Source organism: Hemiscyllium ocellatum, chromosome 42 (assembly GCF_020745735.1).
Source record: "Hemiscyllium ocellatum isolate sHemOce1 chromosome 42, sHemOce1.pat.X.cur, whole genome shotgun sequence".
NCBI lineage: Eukaryota > Metazoa > Chordata > Chondrichthyes > Orectolobiformes > Hemiscylliidae > Hemiscyllium > Hemiscyllium ocellatum.
This window is the reverse complement of record NC_083442.1, coordinates 21,743,488-21,766,377: the sequence shown is the minus strand read 5'-3', so window position 1 is coordinate 21,766,377 and position 22,890 is coordinate 21,743,488. Positions and strand designations below refer to the sequence as shown.

The following is a 22,890-nucleotide window of genomic DNA, read 5'->3' as shown; positions in this document are numbered from 1 at the left end:
TTTAATCTTCTGAGTTTTTTATTCTTGATACATGCAGGGAAAGAAATTCTGTGGTCAAGTAATTTGTTCAGTGTACTTCCCCTGTATCTAACCTAGAAATGTTTGTGTTTATAAACCATAAACTAGCGATTGGCTGTTTTGAGCCATCTTTCCTCCTCATTCCATTGGCAACATTCGCTTCTGAAATAGAAGGTTGTGCATTAATTCCCCACTTCAGGGATTTGGTATAATCTAGATTGCAGCAGCATTTGAGATGTTGTCTGTCAGATGGTATGCCGAATCAAGGACACATCTGTCCTCTGATGAATGTAAATGATCCCAAGGGACTATTTCGAGGAATTCTCTTCACTGGTCTGGTCAATATTTATCTCTCAATCAAAATCGCAAAAAACAAATTCGCTGGTTACTTGTCTGATTCATGTGTTGATCTGTGAAAATCAGTTGACCTACTGTGTTTAACAATGGTGTTGAAAATTAGGTTATTTGCATGAAACTAGTCAACTGCTAAAATGAGGACATTGTAGTTAAATGTTCAAAGTTTGTGTGAAGATTTGCAGCTCGGGTGCTTGTTGTCGTGGTTCTGTTCGCCGAGCTGGAAGTTTTTGTTGCAAACGTTTCGTCCCCTGGCTAGGAGACATCATCAGTGCTGTGGAGCCTCCTGCGAAGCGCTTCTTTGATGTTTCTTCCGGCATTTATAGTGGTCTGTCCTTGCCGCTTCCGGGTGTCAGTTTCAGCTGTCAGCTGTAGTGATTGGTATATTGGGTCCAGGTTGATGTGTCTGTTGATGGAGTTTGTGGATGAATGCCATGCCTCTAGGAATTCCCTGGCTGTTCTCTGTCTGGCTTGCCCTATGATAGTAGTGTTTTTCCAGTCGAATTCATGTTGCTTGTTGTCTGAGTGTGTGGCTACTAGGGATAGCTGGTCGTGTCGTTTCGTGGCTAGTTGGTGTTCATGTATGCGGATTGTTAGCTGTCTTCCTGTTTGTCCTATATAGTGTTTTGTGCAGTCCTTGCATGGTATTTTATAAACTACATTTAGTTTTGCTCATGTTGGGTATTGGCTCCTTTTGTTCTAGTAAGTTGTTGTCTGAGCGTGGCTGTTGCTTTGTGTGCTGTTATGAGTCCTAGAGGTCGCAGTAGTCTGGCTGTCAGTTCTGAAACGCTCCTGATGTATGGTAGTGTGGCTAGTCCTTTTGGTTGTGGCATGTCCTCGTTCCGTGGTCTATCTCTTAGGCATCTGTTGATAAAGTTGCGCGGGTATCCGTTTTTGGCGAATACCTTGTATAGGTGTTCCTCTTCCTCTTTTCGCAGTTCTGGTGTACTGCAGTGTGTTGTAGCTCTTTTGAATAGTGTCCTGATGCAGCTTCGTTTGTGGCGTTTCAGAACTGACAGCCAGACTACTGCGACCCCTAGGACTCATAACGGCACACAAACCAACAGCCACGACCAGACAACAACTTACTAGAACAAAGGAGCCAATACCCAACATGAGCAAAACTAATGTAGTTTATAAAATACCATGCAAGGACTGCACAAAACACTATATAGAACAAACAGGAAGACAGCTAACAATCCGCATACATGAACACCAACTAGCCACGAAACGACACGACCAGCTATCCCTAGTAGCCACACACTCAGACAACAAGCAACATGAATTCGACTGGGAAAACACTACTATCATAGGGCAAGCCAGACAGAGAACAGCCAGGGAATTCCTAGAGGCATGGCACTCATCCACAAACTCCATCAATAGACACATCAACCTGGACCCAATATACCAGTCACTACAGCGGACAGCTGAAACTGACACCCGGAAGCGGCAAGGACAGACCACTATAAATGCCAGAAGAAACATCAAAGAAGCGCTTCGCAGGAGGCTCCACAGCACTGATAATGTCTCCTAGCCAGGGGACGAAACGTTTGCAACAGAAACTTCCAGCTCGGCGTATTTAAATGTGTTGTACTGCCTTTGAGAATGGATCAGAAAGGCATTGCATAAGGTAACCAGGCAGTTTTTCGATATTACTGTGGTGAGCAGTGGCCATATCTTGTGAAGGCTGAAGGAAACCAGTAAGAGATTCTTAGTTTGGTTTTGGAATTCACTGGCTCTACATTTTCTGCCCAAAAATCAATCTTGGGGTGTAGCAAACTGGGTTTTGTGATTATATAAACTGAAATATAAACCAAAAAATGTGGAGTAATAAAAGTCAAATGTAAGGCGAACTTGAGTATGAAGCAAGTCATTCTCACAAACACACTGGGATCAACAAAGTGAAAAAGAAATAAAACTCTGACATCAGCAGATAACTCAGTTACTTGTTTGGAGAGTATTGGGGCTTTGCTTCTCTTTCTTCAGAGTTAGCAATTTACTCTAAAGGAGCAAGGCAATTTTTTAGAAAATGTATGTTAAAAGTTACGGTGTCCATTTTATTAAATATAAATTTCTTGTGTTACAACAATGATAGAGCAACTCTAACTCTTGCAGTGCACATCCTGTTCCATGTGGGATCTCCAGCCCATTTCCTGTGACCTGAATAACCATACAAGCTGGAAGTGTTGTCAAGTGCAGCAGCACAGTAGGGAGAGACACGTAGGCAGCTAGTTCAGGAATCTCTCAACTGCATCTCATTCTTCAATGAATATTCACTTCCGAATACTGATGAAAACACTGACACCTTTGATCAATTTACTGATGATTAGAGTGGGCGGTGTGGCAAGAATTAACTCTGTTCAGTTTGTCCTTTTTTGTTTTCAGGACATTCTTGGGTGATGTTCCACATTGTGTGGTGGATGCCAGTGTTGCAGTTATAATGGAACAATTTGGCTAGTGAGAGATACCATGGAGGAGTGAGGAAAGTTGTGAGAGAAATAGAAATGTATGAGTCTCTGGTAACATGACTCATATTTCATTATCAAATCACACCAGGTATTTTACCTGTGTCCAAGTTCCTATAGCTTGACTTAAGATCTAGAACTCGAGCTCCTCGATGTTTGTTCCCATGTCCACTGCTGATAATTGGAAACTCTGTCTAAACTGGCTGCTATTGCGTGCTATCACTTATAGGAATGATTACGGTCAACAGCAAAATAAGCTGCTCTGAACCATTCATTCCATGCTGCTTAAACCTGGACTCTTCTGGAAGTGGAAATGTATTCGGTTAGCTTGGGGAAAAGAAACAGGATTGGGTTATTTATCAGAGATTAGAAAAAGGGTACAGTAACCTCCCCCTCCCCATCTGCAGGGAATATGTTCCAGGACTTGAGCAGAAGTCCAGAACTCGCAAATAGGAGTGAACCCATTCATTTAAAGGGAAATATACCTTCCCAGCAGCCTCATGGTCCTTGGTTCTGGAATGTTCCCTATATGTTCCAGCTACGGTAAATCGCAGGTTACTGAAACTGTGGAAACAGGACCCATCGATACGTGAGTTGCCCTGTAATTGGAGGGCAAGGGTAAGAACTTTGTCAAGTTGTTCTGAATGTAGGATTTCCAGTTTTCAGAATTTTATTTGATTTAAAGTGAGCTCTGTTTACCACTGACTACTCATGACTAAATTCATGCTCCCCATTAGCTAACTTCCTACCCCATTTAAGTGGACTTTTGCAGATGCTGAGGCTTTACCTTCTACGGTAGAAATTTCCACATGCCAGTCCTTAAAACCCAAAACATTTTGGCCAATTTTTCCTAATGTGGGATTGTCCTGGTTGAATTGAGGGCCTGGATATTTAGAAATGGCTATGCCCTCATTGTTGATGACAGTCTCTTCAGACAAACCCACAACTCAAATTAGATGCAATTTAATGGCAGGAGTTTAAATATTGTGTTAAATGGAACAGCTTTATTCAAGAAAGGAGGAGAAAAGCAGTTAAGTATAGGCCAGTTTGCCCAAGTTGCATGATTGATACAGTGCTGGAATCCTTATTTGAATAAAGCTAAAGCAAAATAATTAGAAAATTATAATCATTGTTTTGTGAAAGAAGAATCATGTTTAACTGATCAGCCAATTGCCATCTCATCAGTCTACTCTCATCAAAATGGAGGAAGATATTATCAACAGTGCTATCAAGCAGCATCTGCTTGGTAATGACCTGTTCACTGATGCCAGTTTGGGTTCTGCCCTTGACATCAGTTTTGGCTTTGTATGACACTAATAAAATTGGAATCGGGGAAAACGATATGCTGGTTAGTGATATTTGGCACATCGGAGAATGGCTCTGGTTGTTAGACATCAGTCATCTCCGCTCCAGGGCATCTCTGCAGGGTTTCCTCCAGATAGTTAGGGCTGAGCACCAGAAACTATCTTCGGCAGCTTCCTCATTGAACGGAAAGTCAATCATAAGGTCAGAAGTGGGGATGTTTGCTAATAATTACATCATGTACAGCACCATTCACAACTCCTCATAATGAAGCAGTCCACATTTAAATGCAACAAGACCTGTACAGTATCTAGGCTTGGGCTGAAGGATGGCTAGTACATTTTAAGAGATGACAGTTTAAAGCTGACCCTTGACATTCAATGGCATTGTCATCACTGAATCCCCCACTTGACATCCTTGGAGTTGTCCTTGATTAGAAACTTGACATATAAATATAGTGGCTATTATAGCAGGTTCCAGACTAGGAATACTTCCGTGAATAACTTAACACCTGACTCCCCAAAGGCTGTCCATCATCTACAAAGCATAAAGCAGGAGTTCGATGGACTGCACTCCAGGTCAATGCATCTCCGAAACAACATTTCAGAAACTTGACACCATCCAAGACCTGTTGGCTTAATTGGCACCACATCCATAAGCATCCATTCCCTCCACAACTGATGGTCAGTACATAATGTTGCTCTTAATCTACAAGATGCATTGCAAATTTTTAGGTAACACCTTCCAAATCCACAAACAATCACATCTTTAAGGACAAGGGCAGCAGATACAGAGCACCACTACCCACACGTTTCCCTTTAAGCCACTTGTCATGCTGAGTTGTGAATATATCGCTGTCCATTCATTGTTATTGGGTCAGAATTCTGTAATTCCCTCTAACAACATTGTGGCTCTACCAGCAGCACATGGACTCCAGTTGTTCAAGAAGGCAACTTGGTTCAACCTACTCTGGAGCATCCAGGAATGGGCAAAAAATACGCTGTCAGCAATGCTCTTGTTCAATGAATGAATAAAAAAGTATGATAGAATTTTTTGACCATATTATTCATGGTTCATGGAAGAGAGCTGATAGATGTTATATTTTTAGATTTCCAAAATGCACATGATTAGGTGTCGTATCAAAGTTTGCTGCAAAAGATTACGTGCCATGAAAGGTAACTTATTAACATAGAGATGGATTTACTAGCTAACAAAGCAGAGAGTAGGGATAGATTATTCCTTTGGGGGTGAGTTGAGTTGTGGTGGATTGAAAGCTTTAAATCAGGAAGTGCCACGGAAATCAGTGCTGTGTTCTCAACTATTCACAATCTACTCCTACCTTTTATCTTAGCCTGCTGGACACCCTTTCCTCATTCCTGATGAAGGGCTTTTGCCCGAAACGTCAAATTTCCTGTTCCTTGGATGCTGTCTGATCTGCTGCACTTTAACCAGCAACACATTTTCAGCTATTTACAATCTATATCAATAAATTGGATGAGGGATCAGATGCAAGGGAGTTAAATTTGCCAAAGACATCCAAGTGAGAAGTAGAGTTTTTAAAAGGTGTAAACCAATTAAGTGATTTGGCAAAGATTTGATAGATGGAATATGTCATGGGAAAATGTGAACCTTTGTCTAGTTTAGCAGGAAGATTAAATGAACAGTATACTGTATAAATGGGGATTGTATAATTCAGTGGTGCAGATGGATCACTGGATCTGGGTGTCCTGGTACATGAATCACAAAGTTAGTACGCGTGCACAGCAAGTGAGTAGGAAGCAAAATAGAATGTTGACGTTTTCCACACTGAATGGATTATAAAAGGTAAGGGTGGTTTACTGGAACATTGATGAGACTACATCTAAATAACTCTACATTTTTGATCTCCTTATTTAAAAAATAGATATATGTAATCGCTTCAGGTGTAGATCAGGGATGATTCACTTAAGTCACTCCTGAGGGGATTATCCTAAGAGGCTGGTTTGGACAAGTTAGACCTATATCTGTGGGAGAAAGTGAGGACTGGATATCAGAGTTGAGTGTGTGGTGCTGGAAAATCTCAACAGGTCAGGCAGCAACTGAGGGGCAGGAGAATCAATGTTTCAGGCTTAAGCCCTACATTGGGAATGAGATTGTGAGCCAAGGAACTAGAGAGATAAAAGGAAGGGTGGTGAGACTGAGGGTGGAAGGTAGCTGACCATGCAATAGGTAGATGAAGGTGTGGGTAATGGTGATAGGTCAGAAAGGATGGCAGAGCGGATAGGTGGGAAGGGAGATGGACAGGTCATGAGGCCGGTGCAGAGTTGGAAGGTTGAATCTGGGATACGGTGGGGGAGGAGAAATGAGGAAACTGGTGAAATCAACATTGATCCTGTGTTTTTGGAGGGTCCTAAGGCAGAAGATGAGGCGTTCTTCCTCCAGGCATCAGGTGGTTAGGGTTTGATGATGGAAGAGGCTGAAGAATGAGAGGTGATCTTGTCAACATACAAGATCTTAGGGGACTGGGTAAGGTGAATACCTGGAAGATGTTTTCACTTGTGGGGAGATACAAACTAGGGGCCAAGGTTTAAGAATGATAGATTTCCCTTCTAAGACAGTGATGAGATTATTTTCTCTGAGGGTCATTATCTTCCCTAAAAGTTGGTGGAGTCTGCATCATTAAATTTATTCAAAGCTGAGTTAGAATTTTGAGAGACAAAGGGAGTGGAGGGTGATGGGGTGTAGAAAGTGGAGTTGAGACCCCATCCCGATCAGTGCTGACCTTATTTGAATGGTGGAGTAATCTCAAAGGCTTGAACGACCCAGCCCTGATCTTAGCTCCTATGTAACCCTCCAGCTGTCATAGACTGTTGCAAGCTATTCTTCCTCGGTCATCACCTGATGTAACTTAAACACATCCCAACCTATTTTCCCATCCTTTAGATGCTAAACTGTGGTGCCAGTACTTTGTATTCCCCTTGTTCCTGTGCTCCCAACTCCTTCAGTTAGACCTGCAGTTTAGTTCTCCAGATCTTCAAGCTTTTGTACTCTCATAGTAATTCCAATCTCCCAAAAGACTAAAAAATTGATTGTAAAGGGCAAATGGGACACTGGCTTTTATCTGCAAGGAGTTTAGTAAAGTACAAGAAAATTATACTTCATTTTGGCACAGTTTTATTCAAATCTCATCTGGAGTGTTGCATTTAATTTTGAGAACTGCAATTCAAAAGTATACAACAGCATAAGGCAAGGTGCAGTGCAGATTCACATAAAGATGCTGAGGATAAATTGAAGAAATGTGGTTTATATCCCCTTTAGAAGGTTAAGGGGCAATGTAATCAAGACAGTTATAAATGATAAATGAATTCAATACAAAGAAAATAAATGTGAGAGTTTTCACCTGAAGTCATTGCATGATGAAGTGTTAACAGTATTTCTGCATCACAATAGCTGTTCAAATGGAACCCATTTCGCATGTTTTATGACCTCAGGACAAAAAGGCAATCTTCTCCGCCTGGTGGTTCCCTGGATAAATGCATCCTTTTAGTATCTCGCCAAGTGTCACTGAAACATGACAGATTCAATTCTCTTGAACTAACACTAATTTGGAGGCCCATATTATGGCATTATCAGAGTTTTTAACTGCAACCATTTAGAATTTACTTCTCAAGGGATGGAATTTAAAAAAAACAGACATCCAAAAATGAATTTCAGATCTCCCATCCACACTAAGGTTGGGCATATTTGAAATAAACATTCAAGACTAGTGTTTTTTTTCATTCGTTCACAGGATGTGGGCATCTCTGATTAGGGATAAGCAATCAAAGCTAGCCTAATTACCCAGAGGACAGTTAAGAGACGCCTACATTGCTGTGCGTTTGTAGGCCAGACCAGGTATGAAAGGCTGATTTCCTTCTCTAAAGGGGACAAGTGAAGCAGGTGGATATTTCCCCAAGAATCATCAATGGTCATGATCATCATTACACCCCCTAATTCCAGTTGAAATTATTGAACCCAAATCCCACCATCTGCCATCGCAGGATTTGAACGATGACCTTGGAATATTTGCTGAGTTTTTGAATGTATTGTCTGGTGCTGATAACAATAGGCCACTGATAAGTGTCTTCTATTGAAGTGAAGTTATAATTGGTGGGTTATTTGGAAGGTACCTCTATCATATGTTTCTGTAAATGCTATTTGAGCAATGAAAAACTATCGGCAAGCCAAGATCAAATGGCGGAGCAGACTCGATGGGCTGAATGGCCCAACTCTGCTCCTAAATTTTATGGTCTAAGTGACATTATTATGAACATGTGGCTAGAAACTAATACAGACAGAATTCACATACAGATAACCAGAATTTCACGCAATAGTCCAACAGTGGTCTAACCAATGTCCTGTACAGCCGTAACATGACCTCACAACTCCTGTACTCAACACTCTGACCAATAAAGGAAAGCATACCAAACGCCACCTTCACTATCCTATCTACCTGCGACTCCACTTTCAAGGAGCTATGAACCTGCACTCCAAGGTCTCTTTGTTCAGCAACATTCCCTAGGACCTTACCATTAAGTGTATAAGTCCTGCTAAGATTTGCTTTCCCAAAATACAGCACCTCGCATTTATCTGAATTAAACTCCATCTGCCACTTCTCAGCCCATTGGCCCATCTGGTCCAGATCCTGTTGTAATCTGAGGTAACCCTCTTCACTGTCCACTACACCTCCAATTTTGGTGTCATCTGCAAATTTACTAACGGTACCTCCTTCCTATTGGAAAGATGTTGTGAAACTTGAAAGGGTTCAGAAAAGATTTACAAGGATGTTGCCAGGGTTGGAGGATCTGAGCTACAGGGAGAGGCTGAACAGGCTGGGGCTGTTTTTCCTGGAGCATCGGAGGCTGAGGGGTGACCTTATAGAGGTTTACAAAATTATGAGGGGCATGGATGTATAAATCGACAAAGTCTTTTCCCTGGGATGGGGGAGTCCAGAACTAGAGGGCGTAGGTTTAGGGTGAGAGGGGAAAGATATAAAAGAGACCTAAGGGACAACTTTTTCACATTGAGGGTGGTACATGTATGGAATGAGCTGCCAGAGGAAGTAGTGGAGACTGATACAATTGCAACATTTAAGAGGCATGTGGATGGGTATATGCATAGGAAGGGTTTGGAAGGATATAGGCCGGGTGCTGGCAGGTGGGACTAGATTGGGTTGGGCTATCTGGTCGGCACGGACGGGTTGGACCGAAGGGTCTGTTTCCATGCTTACATCTCTAATTACTCTATGTTATGGGGATAAGCTACCTTTGATAAGATTTTGTAACTTGTGGTTCATTTCCAAATCAGTTCAAATTGCATTCAAACATAATGAAATGTAACAGAGAACATAGCACCAAGAACGGTGCAGCACAAGATTAAGCCCTTCAGCCTGTCATGTGTGTGGGGACCATGATGCCATTCTAAACTAATTCCATCTGCCTGCACATGATCCATCTCCCACTATTCCCTGCCTGTTCATGCATTTGCCTAAATGCTTGTTTATTGTTGCTAATTACCTGCTTCTACCACTTCCCTGGCAGCACATTCCAGTCACCTATCATATCACCTATCACCTTTCTGTTGTTATGGACCAGACCAAACTGCCTCAAAATGTATTAAGATTGTCTAGACCCCAACTTTTCCTTATTTTAAAAGGTAATTGTAAGGCGTTGTGTTCCGGATACAAATCCATTGGTCAAACTATCTGGTTGAAAGCAAAACATGCTTTATTCTTATAAAGTTAAAAATCACACAACACCAGGTTACAGTTTATTTGGAATCACTAGCTTTCGGAGCGCTGCTCCTTCATCAGGTGATTGTGGAGTATAAGATCGTAGGTCACAATTTATAGCAAAGATTTACAGTGTGATGCAACTGAAATGATACATTGAAAAAAGTCCTGGATTGTTTGTAAAGTCTCTCATCTTTTGGAATGACCAAGTTGGTTTCAGTTCTTTCTTATGTAAATCCCAGAACATTTTTTAAAGTTACATTCTCAAACAAACTTTGACAATAAGTGCTAAGTCAGCTCAGATAATGCATTGAAGGTGTCAGGTTAAAGTCTGTCTGTGCCCCAATGTTCAAATCAATTCTATTTCTAAAAAATGGATTTACAGAATTTTGTAGCATGGATTCATGCAGTTTTTGAGCAAAATAAAATGTAATTCTACAAGTACAAATTCACCCCCACAAACTAGAATGTTTGCGTGCATGTGGGGATGTGTTTGTGAGGGGGATGTGAGTGTCTGTGAGAGAGTGTGCATGTGTATGTGCAAGTGCAAGAGTGTAAAGGGGTTTAATTCTGTGAGAGGGTGTGTGTAGGGGGTGTGTATGTGTCAGTATGTGAGAGAGCTTGTGCATGGGTCTGTAACAGTGAGTGAGCACTTGTGTGCGCGTGTGTGAAAGTGTGTAATCCAGTGGATTCACCTGTAGTGTGACATGAACCCAAGTTCCAGTTGAGGCCATCCTCATGGGTTTCGAACTTGGCTATCAGCCTCTGCTCAGCCACTTTGCGTTGTTGCCTATCCTGAAGTCCGCCTTGGAGGATGGTCACCCAAAGGTCCAAGGCCGAATGTCCCGGACTGCTGAAGTGTTTCCCGACTGGGAGGGAACACAACTGGCTGATGATTGTTGTGCGGTGTCCATTAATCAATTGCTGTAGTCTGCTCAGTCTTGCCAATGTAGCATTCCTTGCCTGCAGCATATGAAATAGACAATGCTGGCCGAGTCACACGAATACCTGCTGCATGTATAGTGGATGGTGTCTCCACTTGTAATCTGTGTCAACACTGTTTTTAATTTTAGTTAAAATACAAACAAAAGAAAGAAGAATTGGAATAACAACTCAATTGGAAAACTTAATAAAATAATAGATGATTTAACTACAAAACTGTTCTAATATAGTAACATCCCGTAAACACAGTCTTGGCAAAAGGCAAATTCAATAAAATAGATTGTCTCACATGTAATCCTCCCAGTCCAGGAGGAAAGTTCAAGAGAGAGAAAGAACTCAGGCATTTTGCTGGAGCAGGAAGAGATTTATAGCAGCTTCCAAACTCTAACAGCTACTAAAACTTAAACTAAACTCTTGATTCTGTGGAGCCTGACTCACTTCTTCATGTTCCTTCATCCACCTGATGAAGGAGCAGCGCTCCAAAAGCTAGTGCTTCCAAATAAACCTGTTGGACTATAACCTAGTGTTGCATGATTTTTAACAATAGACAATAGGTGCAGGAGTAGGCCATTCTGCCCTGCGAGCCTGCACCACCATTCAATATGATCATGGCTGATCATCCTTAATCAGTATCCTGTTCCTGCCTTTTCTCCAAAACAGTTGATTCCACAATCCTTGAGAGCTCTATCCAACTCTTTCTTAAATGAATCCAGAGACTGGGTCTACACTGCCCTCCGGGGCAGAGCATTCCACACAGCCACCACTCTCTGGGTGAAGAAGTTTCCCCTCATCTTTGTCCTAAATGGTCTACCCCATATTTTTAAGCTGTGTCCTCTGGTTCGGATTGTACGTCTATGTCTCAGCCTCTTCATAAAAAAAAGCCAGGACAAAATACACCTCTTAAAATCATAGTATCATCACATGGTGCAAAAGAAACATTCCTTGCACATCTCCATTAAATTTTGAGTTCCTTGCTGAGACCCCAGCAGCTTATTCCATTGCCTCAACCTTCACAGTGTTTGTAACTAGGATACACTTCAGGTAAATATGACATGAGTGGTTTGTGAAAATACAGTTTGAAACTGAATGTGTTTTTTGCTCAGGTTGGAAGCAGTGCTGCACACAAGTGAGAATGTGGCATTCTCACAGATTTAAGTAAAACTGCTAACCTGGCCTGTAGCAGATTACTTAGCAAACAAAGTACTGGGATTCTTTGGATCAATGCTTCAAACAGCCTCAATTTGCACAATCTTATACTCATCACTCCAAAAGACTTTTTCAGCAATTCAGAGTTTCAAGCAGTATCTATACCATTATAATTGCATTACAACCATAGCACCGCCTCCAACAGTACTGATACTAGAAAGAAGAACTGCAATTAAGGACATCACAACAACACTGCAGGATAATCATCATCAATGAAGAAATAGAGGAAGTCAGTGTCACAACTAAATGGCTCCACAGAACATTCATTCCCCCCCCCCCTCCACCCCTGTCACTGAGGGAGAGAAATCTTCCACATAAAGATCAGCCTTGGAGACAGGGTTAGGGTTAGCTTCCATGACTTTCAGTGGTAAAATAACATGAGCACTGTGTGACTGCCCAGAACAGATTAGCAGGACCAAAGAGGATGCTAAGCACCAATCATCATTCAGGATGTCCTCGGGTGATGTTTATGGCATTGTTTAGTGGAACACACAGTGTGACTCACCAGTCTGCAATAAAGTTGCTTTGCACTTTTTGTGCCTTGTAAACTTAGCGCTCAAGAATCATATTACCTCCATAACTGCTGTACAGCTCAGGAGCCCTACTTCACACACAAATGTTAAAACTGTCTAATTTCACTTCCATAGCTTTACCCAACTCCATCCCTGCCTTAACTCATTTATGATTAAAACATTCATCCACATCTTTGCTTGTTCTGGATTGGACCATTTCAATGTAGTTATGGGACTTGCATTATACCATCCGGAAACTTGATGCCATCCAAATCCTTATTCCTCATCTCCCGACTCACACAAGTCTCTGTTTCTCTAGAATCTCTGTGCTACTTGGCTGCAATTAACTCCTAGACCCGGGTTCAATTCCCGACTCAGGCGACTGACTGTGTGGAGTTTGCACATTCTCCCCGTGTCTGCGTGGGTTTCCTCTGGGTGCTCCGGTTTCCTCCCACAGTCCAAAGATGTGCAGGTCAGGTGAATTGGCCATGCTAAATTGCCCATAGTGTTAGGTAAAGGGGTAAATGTAGGGGAATGGGTGGGTTGCGCTTCAGCGGGTCAGTGTGGACTTGTTGGGCCAAAGGGCCTGTTTCCACACTGTAGGTAATGTAATCTAAACATCTTGATAACGCATTCCTCATGCTCGTCTTCAAATTCCCTCATAGCCTCACTCCCTACCTTTCTCTTTAATCTCTTCCACATTCATTACCCTCTGAGATACCTGTGTTTCTTTCATTATGACATTTCCAATCTTAGTCATTCCACCATTGTTGGCCCTGTCTTCAACTGCTTAGCCCATGGACTCTGGAAATCCCTGTTAAAATCTCTATGCACCTTTATCCGACTTCCCTCCTTGCAGAGATTACTTGATCAAGCTTTTGACCTAACTTAGGAAAAGATGGTAGCATAGTCACTGGACGAGAAAATATTGCTCTGGGGGCATGGGTTTAATGTTCTCTCAGCATTATTATAATTTCAATATGGTAATGGTGACTGTAAAACTGTCATTAAATGTTGTACAAAGCAGTCTGTTTCATTGATGTATTTTGGGAAAAGAAATAGAACATAGCACTTTACAGCATGATACAGGACCTTCAGCCCTCGATGTTGCGCTGACCTGTGCAACCAATCTGAAGCCCATCTAACATACACTATTCCATTTTTATCCATATGTTTATCCAATGACCATTTAAATGCCCTTAAATTTGGTGAGTCTACTACTGTTGCAGGCAGTGCTTTCCACGCCCCTACTACTCTCTGAGTGAAGAAACTACCTCTGACATCTGTCCTATATCTATCACCCCTCAATTTAAAGCTTTATCGCCTCATGCTAGCCATCACTATCAGAGAGAAAGGGCTCTTACAGTCCACCCTATCTAACCCTCTGATTATCTTGTATGCCTCAATTAAGTTACCTTTCAACTTACTTCTAACGAAAACAGCTTCAAGTCCCTCAGCCTTTCCTCATATAAACCTCCCTCCATACAAGGCAACATCCTAGTAAATCTCCTCTGAACCCTCTCCAAAGCTTCCATATCCTTCCTATAATGCGGTGACCAGAACAGTATGCAATAAATCTGCCATACCTACTTGTTCTGGCCTATGCATGACTCCAGACCCACAGCTATGTGGTGACTCAACTGCTATCTCAAGGTTAATTAAGGATTAACAGCAAATACTGCCATAGCAGTGACAAAAAGTAAGTATTGAAAAAAAATTCCACTGTTAATTCCCCAGTCACGATTTGGCTCTCCAACCTGATCTCACACAGGGGAATGCAAAGTTTGTGATGATCTATTCCACAAATTATCACACTCTTGGATAGCTTTGTCAGAAAGAGAGCAAATACGTTCATCTCTTACTATTAGAGACGGACCAGAACCCATATCTCTTAAGATTAAAACCTCTTTCCCTTCTCCCCCTGTTCTTCCTGAGTAAACTTTGCCCACAAAAGTGAAGTATTTTTTTGAGATCAGGCATGAATTCAATACCCAGTTTCTGCCTAGGCTGTGCACATTCCTGCAGCTCCCCTTGATTTTTCTTTGGTTTTCCTTTGCTACTTTCACTAATCCCACTGGTTTAGCCTCTTTTACCACACCTTTTCCCAAAGTACCTTTCTTCAATGACCAGCACTGTGACCTTACCACAATGGAAACACCTGAGGCCTCTCACCTCCTTTTCACCCCATTGGACTTCTTTTTTTCCCCCTGTGGTAAACTATTTCCAGGATGATTTTTTTTTTGTTTTGTCGTGAAGGATCTCCCCTTCTCCTGATTTCTATCCCTCCTGTCTGAAGCTAAATTTTGCCTTATGCCCCAATGCATGTTCATTTGACATCTTTGTCGCTCCTATTATTTCTTGAACTTTATGTTTATCCATATAAGTTCTTATCATCCTTGGAAGTGAGTTTTTAAACTCCAGGAGAGTAATCTCTTTTCCAGCCTCATATGTCTTATCTATTTTTAAGGCTCACATACATCCATGAAAATTGCTATGTTTAGACATAAGTCTAACCTGGTTCCTTGTTTATGTTTCTGAACTGTTTAATTAACAGACCACAATCAAGAGAGGTAGTATTATTGCTGGACTATTAGTCCAGAAGCCCAGGTAATCTTCTGGGTATCTGTGTTTAAATCCCAATGTGGTAGATGTGGGATTTGAATTCAATGGAAATCTAGAATTAAGAGACTGAAGACTGTCAAGAAAAACCTATCCAGTTTACTCGTACTCTCTGGGGAAAGAAACTGCCATCTTTACCTGGTCTGGCCTAAACATGACTCCTGACCCACAACAACGTGGTTGGTTCTCAACTACCCTTCTCGACTGAAATTAGAGATGGATAATAAATGTTGGTCTAATCAACAATGCCCACAACCTGTGAGTGAATTAAAAATAAACCTTTTAATATAGATGGTGCTCCTCTATATTTCCCATATTAGTTATGGGAAAGTTTTGAGTGTCAGACAGCAGCCATTTAAGAGAGGGTGGGGTTTGTCTGCTCCTTTCAGTTTTCTTTCTCTGTTTGTTTTACCCCTTTTTGTTTTTGTTTTCTGTTTTTCCTTTGTTTTGGGCCTACAGTGGCGGCAGCAGTAATGCTGGGACAGGCAGGACCCGGCTCCACCTCACCCCAGGTTCCCCCAGCGAGTGAGGAACAGGTCCTGAGCTGACCCTCCCAGCCTAGTCTCGAAGGCTAGGCCAAGACTCCAGGTCCACAGCTAGGCCTGGGTGCCTGAAGGAGGAGAAGGCAACTTCTAGGTGTGGCAGTCTCTAGCTGCAATGGTCTTGTCCCAGTGCGGATATCTCTTTCGCATGTGGAGGTTGTCTGTGTCTTCAGGATCCATCTTTACCAGCAGCCTGGTAGACGGTCTCGTACAGGAGTCGCTATCTCGACCTGGCATGGTGATCTTCTTTGATGGAGGCTTTTGGCCCAGCAGCCCAGCATGGCGGTCTCATCCTGGCTAGGTTATCAGGATATTCTATCATTCCTAAATCAGTTTTTCCCGAGCCCAGGAGCCATTACCTGAACTGTGATGATTCTTGTCTTAATTTTTTTTATATATTATGTATGATTTCTGTTGTTGATGTGGGCATTGAAGTGGGGTGACTTATGAAACCTTTTTCTTTTAAAAGGATATGTGACAATAAATTTTTGTTCTCTTCTATTCCAGTCTATTCTGTTCCAACCAACCCCATCTTCATTACAACAGAATAGAATAGAAAAGAAGTAGGTCTTGTGGTAACCCTTCCAGGAATAGGACCAACCCAAGTTGGCAATGGGAGTCTCAAAGTCACAGAGAACCAGAATGAGATCAGAAGGTTTTGTAGATCTGCTACAGATGAGTGTGCTGTGTTGGAAGATTTCACAACGATGAGGAAATGTTTGTCTCCAATGTTTGTCAGATAGATTAAATAAAATTGGCACTGGAAAGCAATTTTAATCCTCTGTATTTTTAAAAACTGCCTGATATTCTTTATTTCCAATTTAACCCCCCCCCCTTCAAATTCCCTTTCCCTTCTCCTGAAACTGAGAATGGTGAGGACCCACATGAATATCTATTTTACAAGTTCATGTTGGCCATTGAACCTGGTCATTAAAGTCAGTGGAAGCTCTTGACGTTGACACTTCACATTGTAATTTAATGCTGGTGGCGTCAGGGCTGGGCTATTGCTTGACTTGCTTGTCAGGGTTGGTCATGCAGTTTCAAGGATGACATATGATTGTGGTCAGAGACTTGAAACCTGATGAGTCCAATTGTCTTGCGAACATCCTCCCAAAATCACTACCCATAAACTTGAGTTCACCTAAAAATTATCTAAATTTAACATGCACCAAGTCCTGTTCATCTGTCACTCTTGTTCTCACTGGTCTATTTTGGTTCCTGATCAGCCATATTTTCAAATTTCTCTCTGGTCTTGCCCACCTATCTATCTCTGCACCCCACCCCACCCCCAAGTTCTCCTCTAAGTCTTTGGGAGCGCGTCCAATTTCAATCTCTCTCTTGTTTGTGGTTCGAGAATTTCTCCCAGGCCCTCTCTATATCATAAACACTCCTTATACCCGATCTATTTGGCCTAACCTTTATTCAGTTCACCTTATCATATTGTGTGGCTTAGTATCAAGTTTTGTTTGATAAACAACAAAAACATGCATACATAGTGTATAACTGTCAGACATCAGCAGGATCTGCAGCATCAATGAAAAGAAAACGGAGTTAACATTTAGAGATCCTTCTGCAGAACTGGATGTGGATTGACTTGAAGCTACCTCACTGAGATGGAAGCTCTTAATAAAATTAAGTATTTTGTAGCTTTAATTACATCAGCCAAGCTTGCTAGTGGGACAAAAAAACACTCTGTGAAGTGCACAAATGTTATAAAGTAGTTTAGCATTGAATTAATACTCTCTGGTGGAAGTGCACATATTTCTGAGTTGTGTCTTCTTCACTTGTTTCTAAGAAAACAAACCTTGCAGCTTCAATCTAATCCTCTATTTTATTGTAAACAAAGTATCATATATGTTCTGGATGTAAGTTTGCTCGCTGAGCTGGAAGTTCATTTTCAGACGTTTTGTCACCATACTAGGTAACATCATCAATGTGCCACTGGTGAAGTACTGGTGTTATGTCCTACTTTCTATTTATGTGTTTAGGTTTCCTTGGATTGGTGATGTCATTTCTTGTTCTATTTCTCAGAGTTTAATAGGCGTGTTTGTTGATAGATTTCTGGTTGGAATGCCATGTTTCTAGTAATTCTCATGCAACTCTCTGTTTGGTTTTTCTTAGGATGCATGTGTTGTCTCAGTCAAAGTGGTGTCCTTCCTCATTTGTATGTAAGGATACTAGTGATAGTGAATCATGTCTTTTTGTGGCTAGTTGATATTCACGTATCCTTTGGCTAGTTTCTTTCACCTGTTAATCCAACATAGTGCTTGTTACAGTTCTTGCAAGGTATTTTGTAAATTGTGTTAATTTGCTTGTTGTCTGTGTATGGCCTTTTAAGTTCATTAACTGCTGTTTTAGTGTGTTGGTGGGTTTGTGGGTTACCATGATGCCAAGAGTAATCTGGCAGTCATTTCTGAGATGTCTTTCAAGGGGAGAGTGACTAGGAATTCTGGGTGCATTTTGTCTGTTTGGGTTTGTTGTTGAGAAATGGCAGACTATGTTCATTGGGTATCTGTTCTTTTTGAATACACTGCATAGGTGATTTTCCTCTGCTCTCTGTAGTTTTTCTGTGCTGCAATATGTGGTGGCTCATTGAAATAATGTTCTAATGCAGCTTCGTTTGTGGGTGTTGAGATGATTGCTTCTGTAATTCAGTATTTGGTCCGTATGTGTCGTTTTCTGACAGAAGCTGCATTAGAAGAGTATAAATACGCGATACAGCAAACAAGCAAAATGAATGTCATTTACAAAGTATCTTGCAAGAACTGTAACAAACACTTCAGTGGACAAACAGGCAGAAACATTAGCCACCAGGATACATGAAAATCAACAAGCCACAAAAGACATGACGCACTATCACTGGTATCCTTACATACAGATGAGGAAGGACACCACTTTGACTGGGCCAATACATCCACTCGAGGACAAACCAAACAGAGACACACACAATTCCTAGAAGCATGGCACTGCAACCGGAACTCTACCAAAGAACACATTGACTTGGACTCCATCTACCACCCTCTGAGAAAAAGAACAAGAAATGGCATCAACAGAGGATGTGACATCACCTCTTGATGATGCCCTCCTTCTTCAGTGAAGGTGCTTTGGAAATGCGAGTTGGCTTTTGTGAGCTATTGTGCTTGTGGCCCAAGTAAAAAGTGGTGTTCTGTAGATGACCAAATCCTTTCAATAACCCCTTGTGTATTTATCTCTCACTACACACAACCTGAATAATCTGAGGGTTTTTTCTTTCAGGCTTCAAGTTATATTTATTACATTCCTCTACATTACAATGCAACAATCTGTAAGTACTCAAGGGGAACCCTCCCCTCAAAAAATTTCCATTGCCAATTTATACAGAAAGCAGAGCATACACAAATGAATATTTCATTCGTTGAGGCTGCATTGAAGTTTTCTCAGCATATCTGGCTGCCTTTTTAATCTTTAAAGGATAATTATGATATTTGAGCTAACCTTCCAATTTATTCGATTGGGCAGGGATTAATTAACATCTAATGCTGAATAAACTGAAGTGTATTGACTCTTTTAAACCTTAGTTGAAGCCAAAAATGTACTATTGTTCTTTGCTGTCCTCTGCACGTATTAATACCCTGATGTTCACAAACCAAATCAAGCTTCCACATTAGGATAGCAACCTGACGATTGTAATAGAGGGATTTCACGGAGCGCATTGCACGTCGGGATAATCCAGGCGCCATTGCCGGTGGTTGTTCCGTCACGTTGAGAAGCGACGACCAGTTCAGGAAGTAGTATTTGGACACGGTCAGATTGGGAGGGACATTAGCAATCACCGCTTATTCCGTTACCCCACTTGCCCGGTCTTTATGCTACCTTTGCAAAGGTGGCGGGGTGATGAATGACGATTGGCGACTCTACCACATTTCAGTACGGTAGGGAATGTCGCATGCGCCTGGAGTTGCGCAAGGAATGCCGGGTAGTGCAGTTCACATGGGGAGGGTACAAACTCAATTTCCCAGAAGGCCAAGGGAATTAAGTGGAAGGTGATACCAAGTGCGGGGGGGGGACAACAATATCCATTTACTTTAGGAAATCCATCTTACTGAACCAGGACGCTGCTCTTGCATGTATTACTATTTGTCTAACTTTAAAGGATATGGGGAACATGGGATGGGTGTGGTGATCAACGTCAGTTTCCCACCTGTGACCAGTCTGTGCTGATAGATTGCCCCGGGGTCGCCATGCGGCGCGTGCTGCTGGCGGTTAGTGGGAGCGTGGCGGCGGTTAAACTGCCGGAGTTGGCGGCGGGAATCGCCGGTCTGCCCGAGGTGAGGCCTTCGCATTGTTACAGGGGGAAGGGGGAGGATGCTTCCAGCCGAAAACGAATGCACAGTCACCGGCACTATCCGCGTCTCCCTCTTCCGTCCAGAGGCGGAAACGCTCAGAACTGAACCTGAGTGCAGTGATGAGGGAGTGCGTCTCTGTCGGTGGGTCAGTGCCGAAGGTGTGCAGCACTGTCGGTGGGTCGGTGCCGCGGGAGCGCCGCACTGGCGCGGGGCCGGCGCCGAGGGAGCGCCGCACTGGCGCGGGGCCGGTGCCGAGGGAGCGCCGCACTGGCGCGGGGCCGGTGCCGAGGGAGGGCCGCACTGGCGCGGGGCCGGTGCCGAGGGAGGGCCGCACTGGCGCGGGGCCGGTGCCGAGGGAGCGCCGCACTGGCGCGGGGTCGGTGCCGCGGGAGCGCCGCACTGGCGCGGGGCCGGTGCCGCGGGAGCGCCGCACTGGCGCGGGGCCGGTGCTGAAGGTGTGGAGCACTGTCGGTGGGTCGGTGCCGTGGTAGTGCCGCACTGTCAGAAGATAAGTGCTGAAGGAGTGCAGCACTTTCGGTGGGTCAGTGCTCAAGGAGTGCAGCACTGTCGGGTCGGTGCGGAGGGATTCCCGCACTGTTGGAGGGTCAGTGCCGAGGGAGCGCCGCACTGTCGGTGGGTGGGTGCTGAAGGCGTGCAGCACTGTCGGTGGGTGGGTGCTGAAGGTGTGCTGCACTGTCGGTGGGTGGGTGCTGAAGGCGTGCAGCACTGTCGGTGGGTCGGTGCCGCGGTAGCGCCGCACTGGCGCGGGGCCGGTGCCGAAAGAGCGCCGCACTGGCGCGGGGCCGGTGCCGAGGGAGCGCCGCACTGGCGTGGGGCCGGTGCCGAGGGAGCGCCGCACTGGCGCGGGGCCGGTGCTGAAGGTGTGGAGCACTGTCAGTGGGTCGGTGCCGTGGTAGTGCCGCACTGTCGGAAGATTATTGCTGAAGGTGTGCTGCACTGTCGGTGGGTCGGTGCCGAAGGTGTGCAGCACTGTCGGTGGGTCGGTGCCGAAGGTGTGCAGCACTGTCGGTGGGTCGGTGCCGAAGGTGTGCAGCACTGTCGGTGGGTCGGTGCCGAGGGAGCGCCGCACTGTCAGAAGATAAGTGCTGAAGGAGTGCCGCACTTTCGGTGGGTCAGTGCTCAAGGAGTGCAGCACTGTCGGGTCGGTGCGGAGGGATTCCCGCACTGTTGGAGGGTCAGTGCCGAGGGAGCGCCGCACTGTCGGTGGGTGGGTGCTGAAGGCGTGCAGCACTGTCGGTGGGTGGGTGCTGAAGGCGTGCAGCACTGTCGGTGGGTGGGTGCTGAAGGCGTGCAGCACTGTCGGTGGGTGGGTGCTGAAGGCGTGCAGCACTGTCGGTGGGTGGGTGCTGAAGGCGTGCAGCACTGTCGGTGGGTGGGTGCTGAAGGCGTGCAGCACTGTCCGTGGGTGGGTGCTGAAGGCGTGCAGCACTGTCCGTGGGTGTGTGCTGAAGGCGTGCAGCACTGTCGGTGGGTGTGTGCTGAAGGCGTGCAGCACTGTCGGTGGGTGGGTGCTGAAGGCGTGCAGCACTGTCGGTGGGTGGGTGCTGAAGGCGTGCAGCACTGTCGGTGGGTCGGTGCCGAGGGAGCGCGGCACTGGCGCGGGGCCGGTGCCGAGGGAGCGCGGCACTGGCGCGGGGCCGGTGCCGAGGGAACGCCGCACTGGCGCGGGGCCGGTGCTGAAGGTGTGGAGCACTGTCAGTGGGTCGGTGCCGTGGTAGTGCCGCACTGTCAGAAGATAAGTGCTGAAGGCGTGCAGCACTGTCCGTGGGTGGGTGCTGAAGGCGTGCAGCACTGTCCGTGGGTGGGTGCTGAAGGCGTGCAGCACTGTCGGTGGGTGGGTGCTGAAGGCGTGCAGCACTGTCGGTGGGTGGGTGCTGAAGGCGTGCAGCACTGTCGGTGGGCCGGTGCCGAGGGAGCGCCGCACTGTCGCGGGGCCGGTGCTGAAGGTGTGGAGCACTGTCAGTGGGTCGGTGCCGTGGTAGTGCCGCACTGTCAGAAGATTAGTGCTGAAGGTGTGCGGCACTGTCGGTGGGTCGGTGCCGAAGGTGTGCAGCACTGTCGGTGGGTCGGTGCCGAGGGAGCGCCGCACTGGCGCAGGGCCGGTGCCGAGGGAGCGCCGCACTGTCGCAGGGCCGGTGCCGAGGGAGCGCCGCACTGTCGCAGGGCCGGTGCTGAAGGTGTGGAGCACTGTCAGTGGGTCGGTGCCGTGGTAGTGCCGCACTGTCAGAAGATAAGTGCTGAAGGTGTGCAGCACTGTCGGTGGGTCGGTGCTGAAGGTGTGCAGCACTGTCGGTGGGTCGGTGCCGAGGGAGCGCCGCACTGGCGCAGTGTCGGTGCCGAGGGAGCGCCGCACTGTCGCAGGGCCGGTGCTGAAGGTGTGGAGCACTGTCAGTGGGTCGGTGCCGTGGTAGTGCCGCACTGTCAGAAGATAAGTGCTGAAGGAGTGCAGCACTTTCGGTGGGTCAGTGCTGAAGGTGTGCAGCACTGTCGGGTCGGTGCCGAGGGATTCCCGCACTGTCGGACTGTCAGTGCCGAAGGAGTGCCGCACTGTCGGAGGGTCGGTGCCGAGGGAGCACCGCATTGTCGGAGGGTCGGTGCTGAGGGGAGCGCCGCACTGTCGGTGGGTCGGTGCCGAGGGAGCGCCGCACTGTCGGAGGGTCAGTGCTGAGGGGAGTGGGCACTGTCGGAGGGTCGGTGCTGAGGGAGCGCCGCACTGTCAGAAGATAAGTGCTGAAGGAGTGCAGCAGTGTCGGTGGGTCAGTGCTGAAGGAATGCCGCACTGTCGCACTGTCAGTGCTGAAGGAGTGCCGCATTGTTGGAGGGTCGGTGCTGAGG

General features: G+C 45.2%; 1 protein-coding gene across 4 annotated transcripts in view; it reads left to right on the top strand.

Annotated features, from left to right (window-relative positions):
- Positions 1-19,754: 19,754 nt before the first annotated feature.
- Positions 19,755-22,890, top strand: part of ppcdc (phosphopantothenoylcysteine decarboxylase) — a 72,761-nt gene continuing 69,625 nt past the window's right edge. Inside the window, exon 1 of one of the 4 annotated variants that reach the window (XM_060853640.1) lies at positions 19,755-20,016. In XM_060853640.1, the coding sequence (XP_060709623.1) occupies positions 19,930-20,016 (87 nt within the window). In that variant the 5' untranslated portion in view covers positions 19,755-19,929. The remainder of the gene's footprint in view (positions 20,017-22,890) is intronic. The other 3 variants (XM_060853639.1, XM_060853638.1, XM_060853637.1) reach the window with 3 other exon arrangements.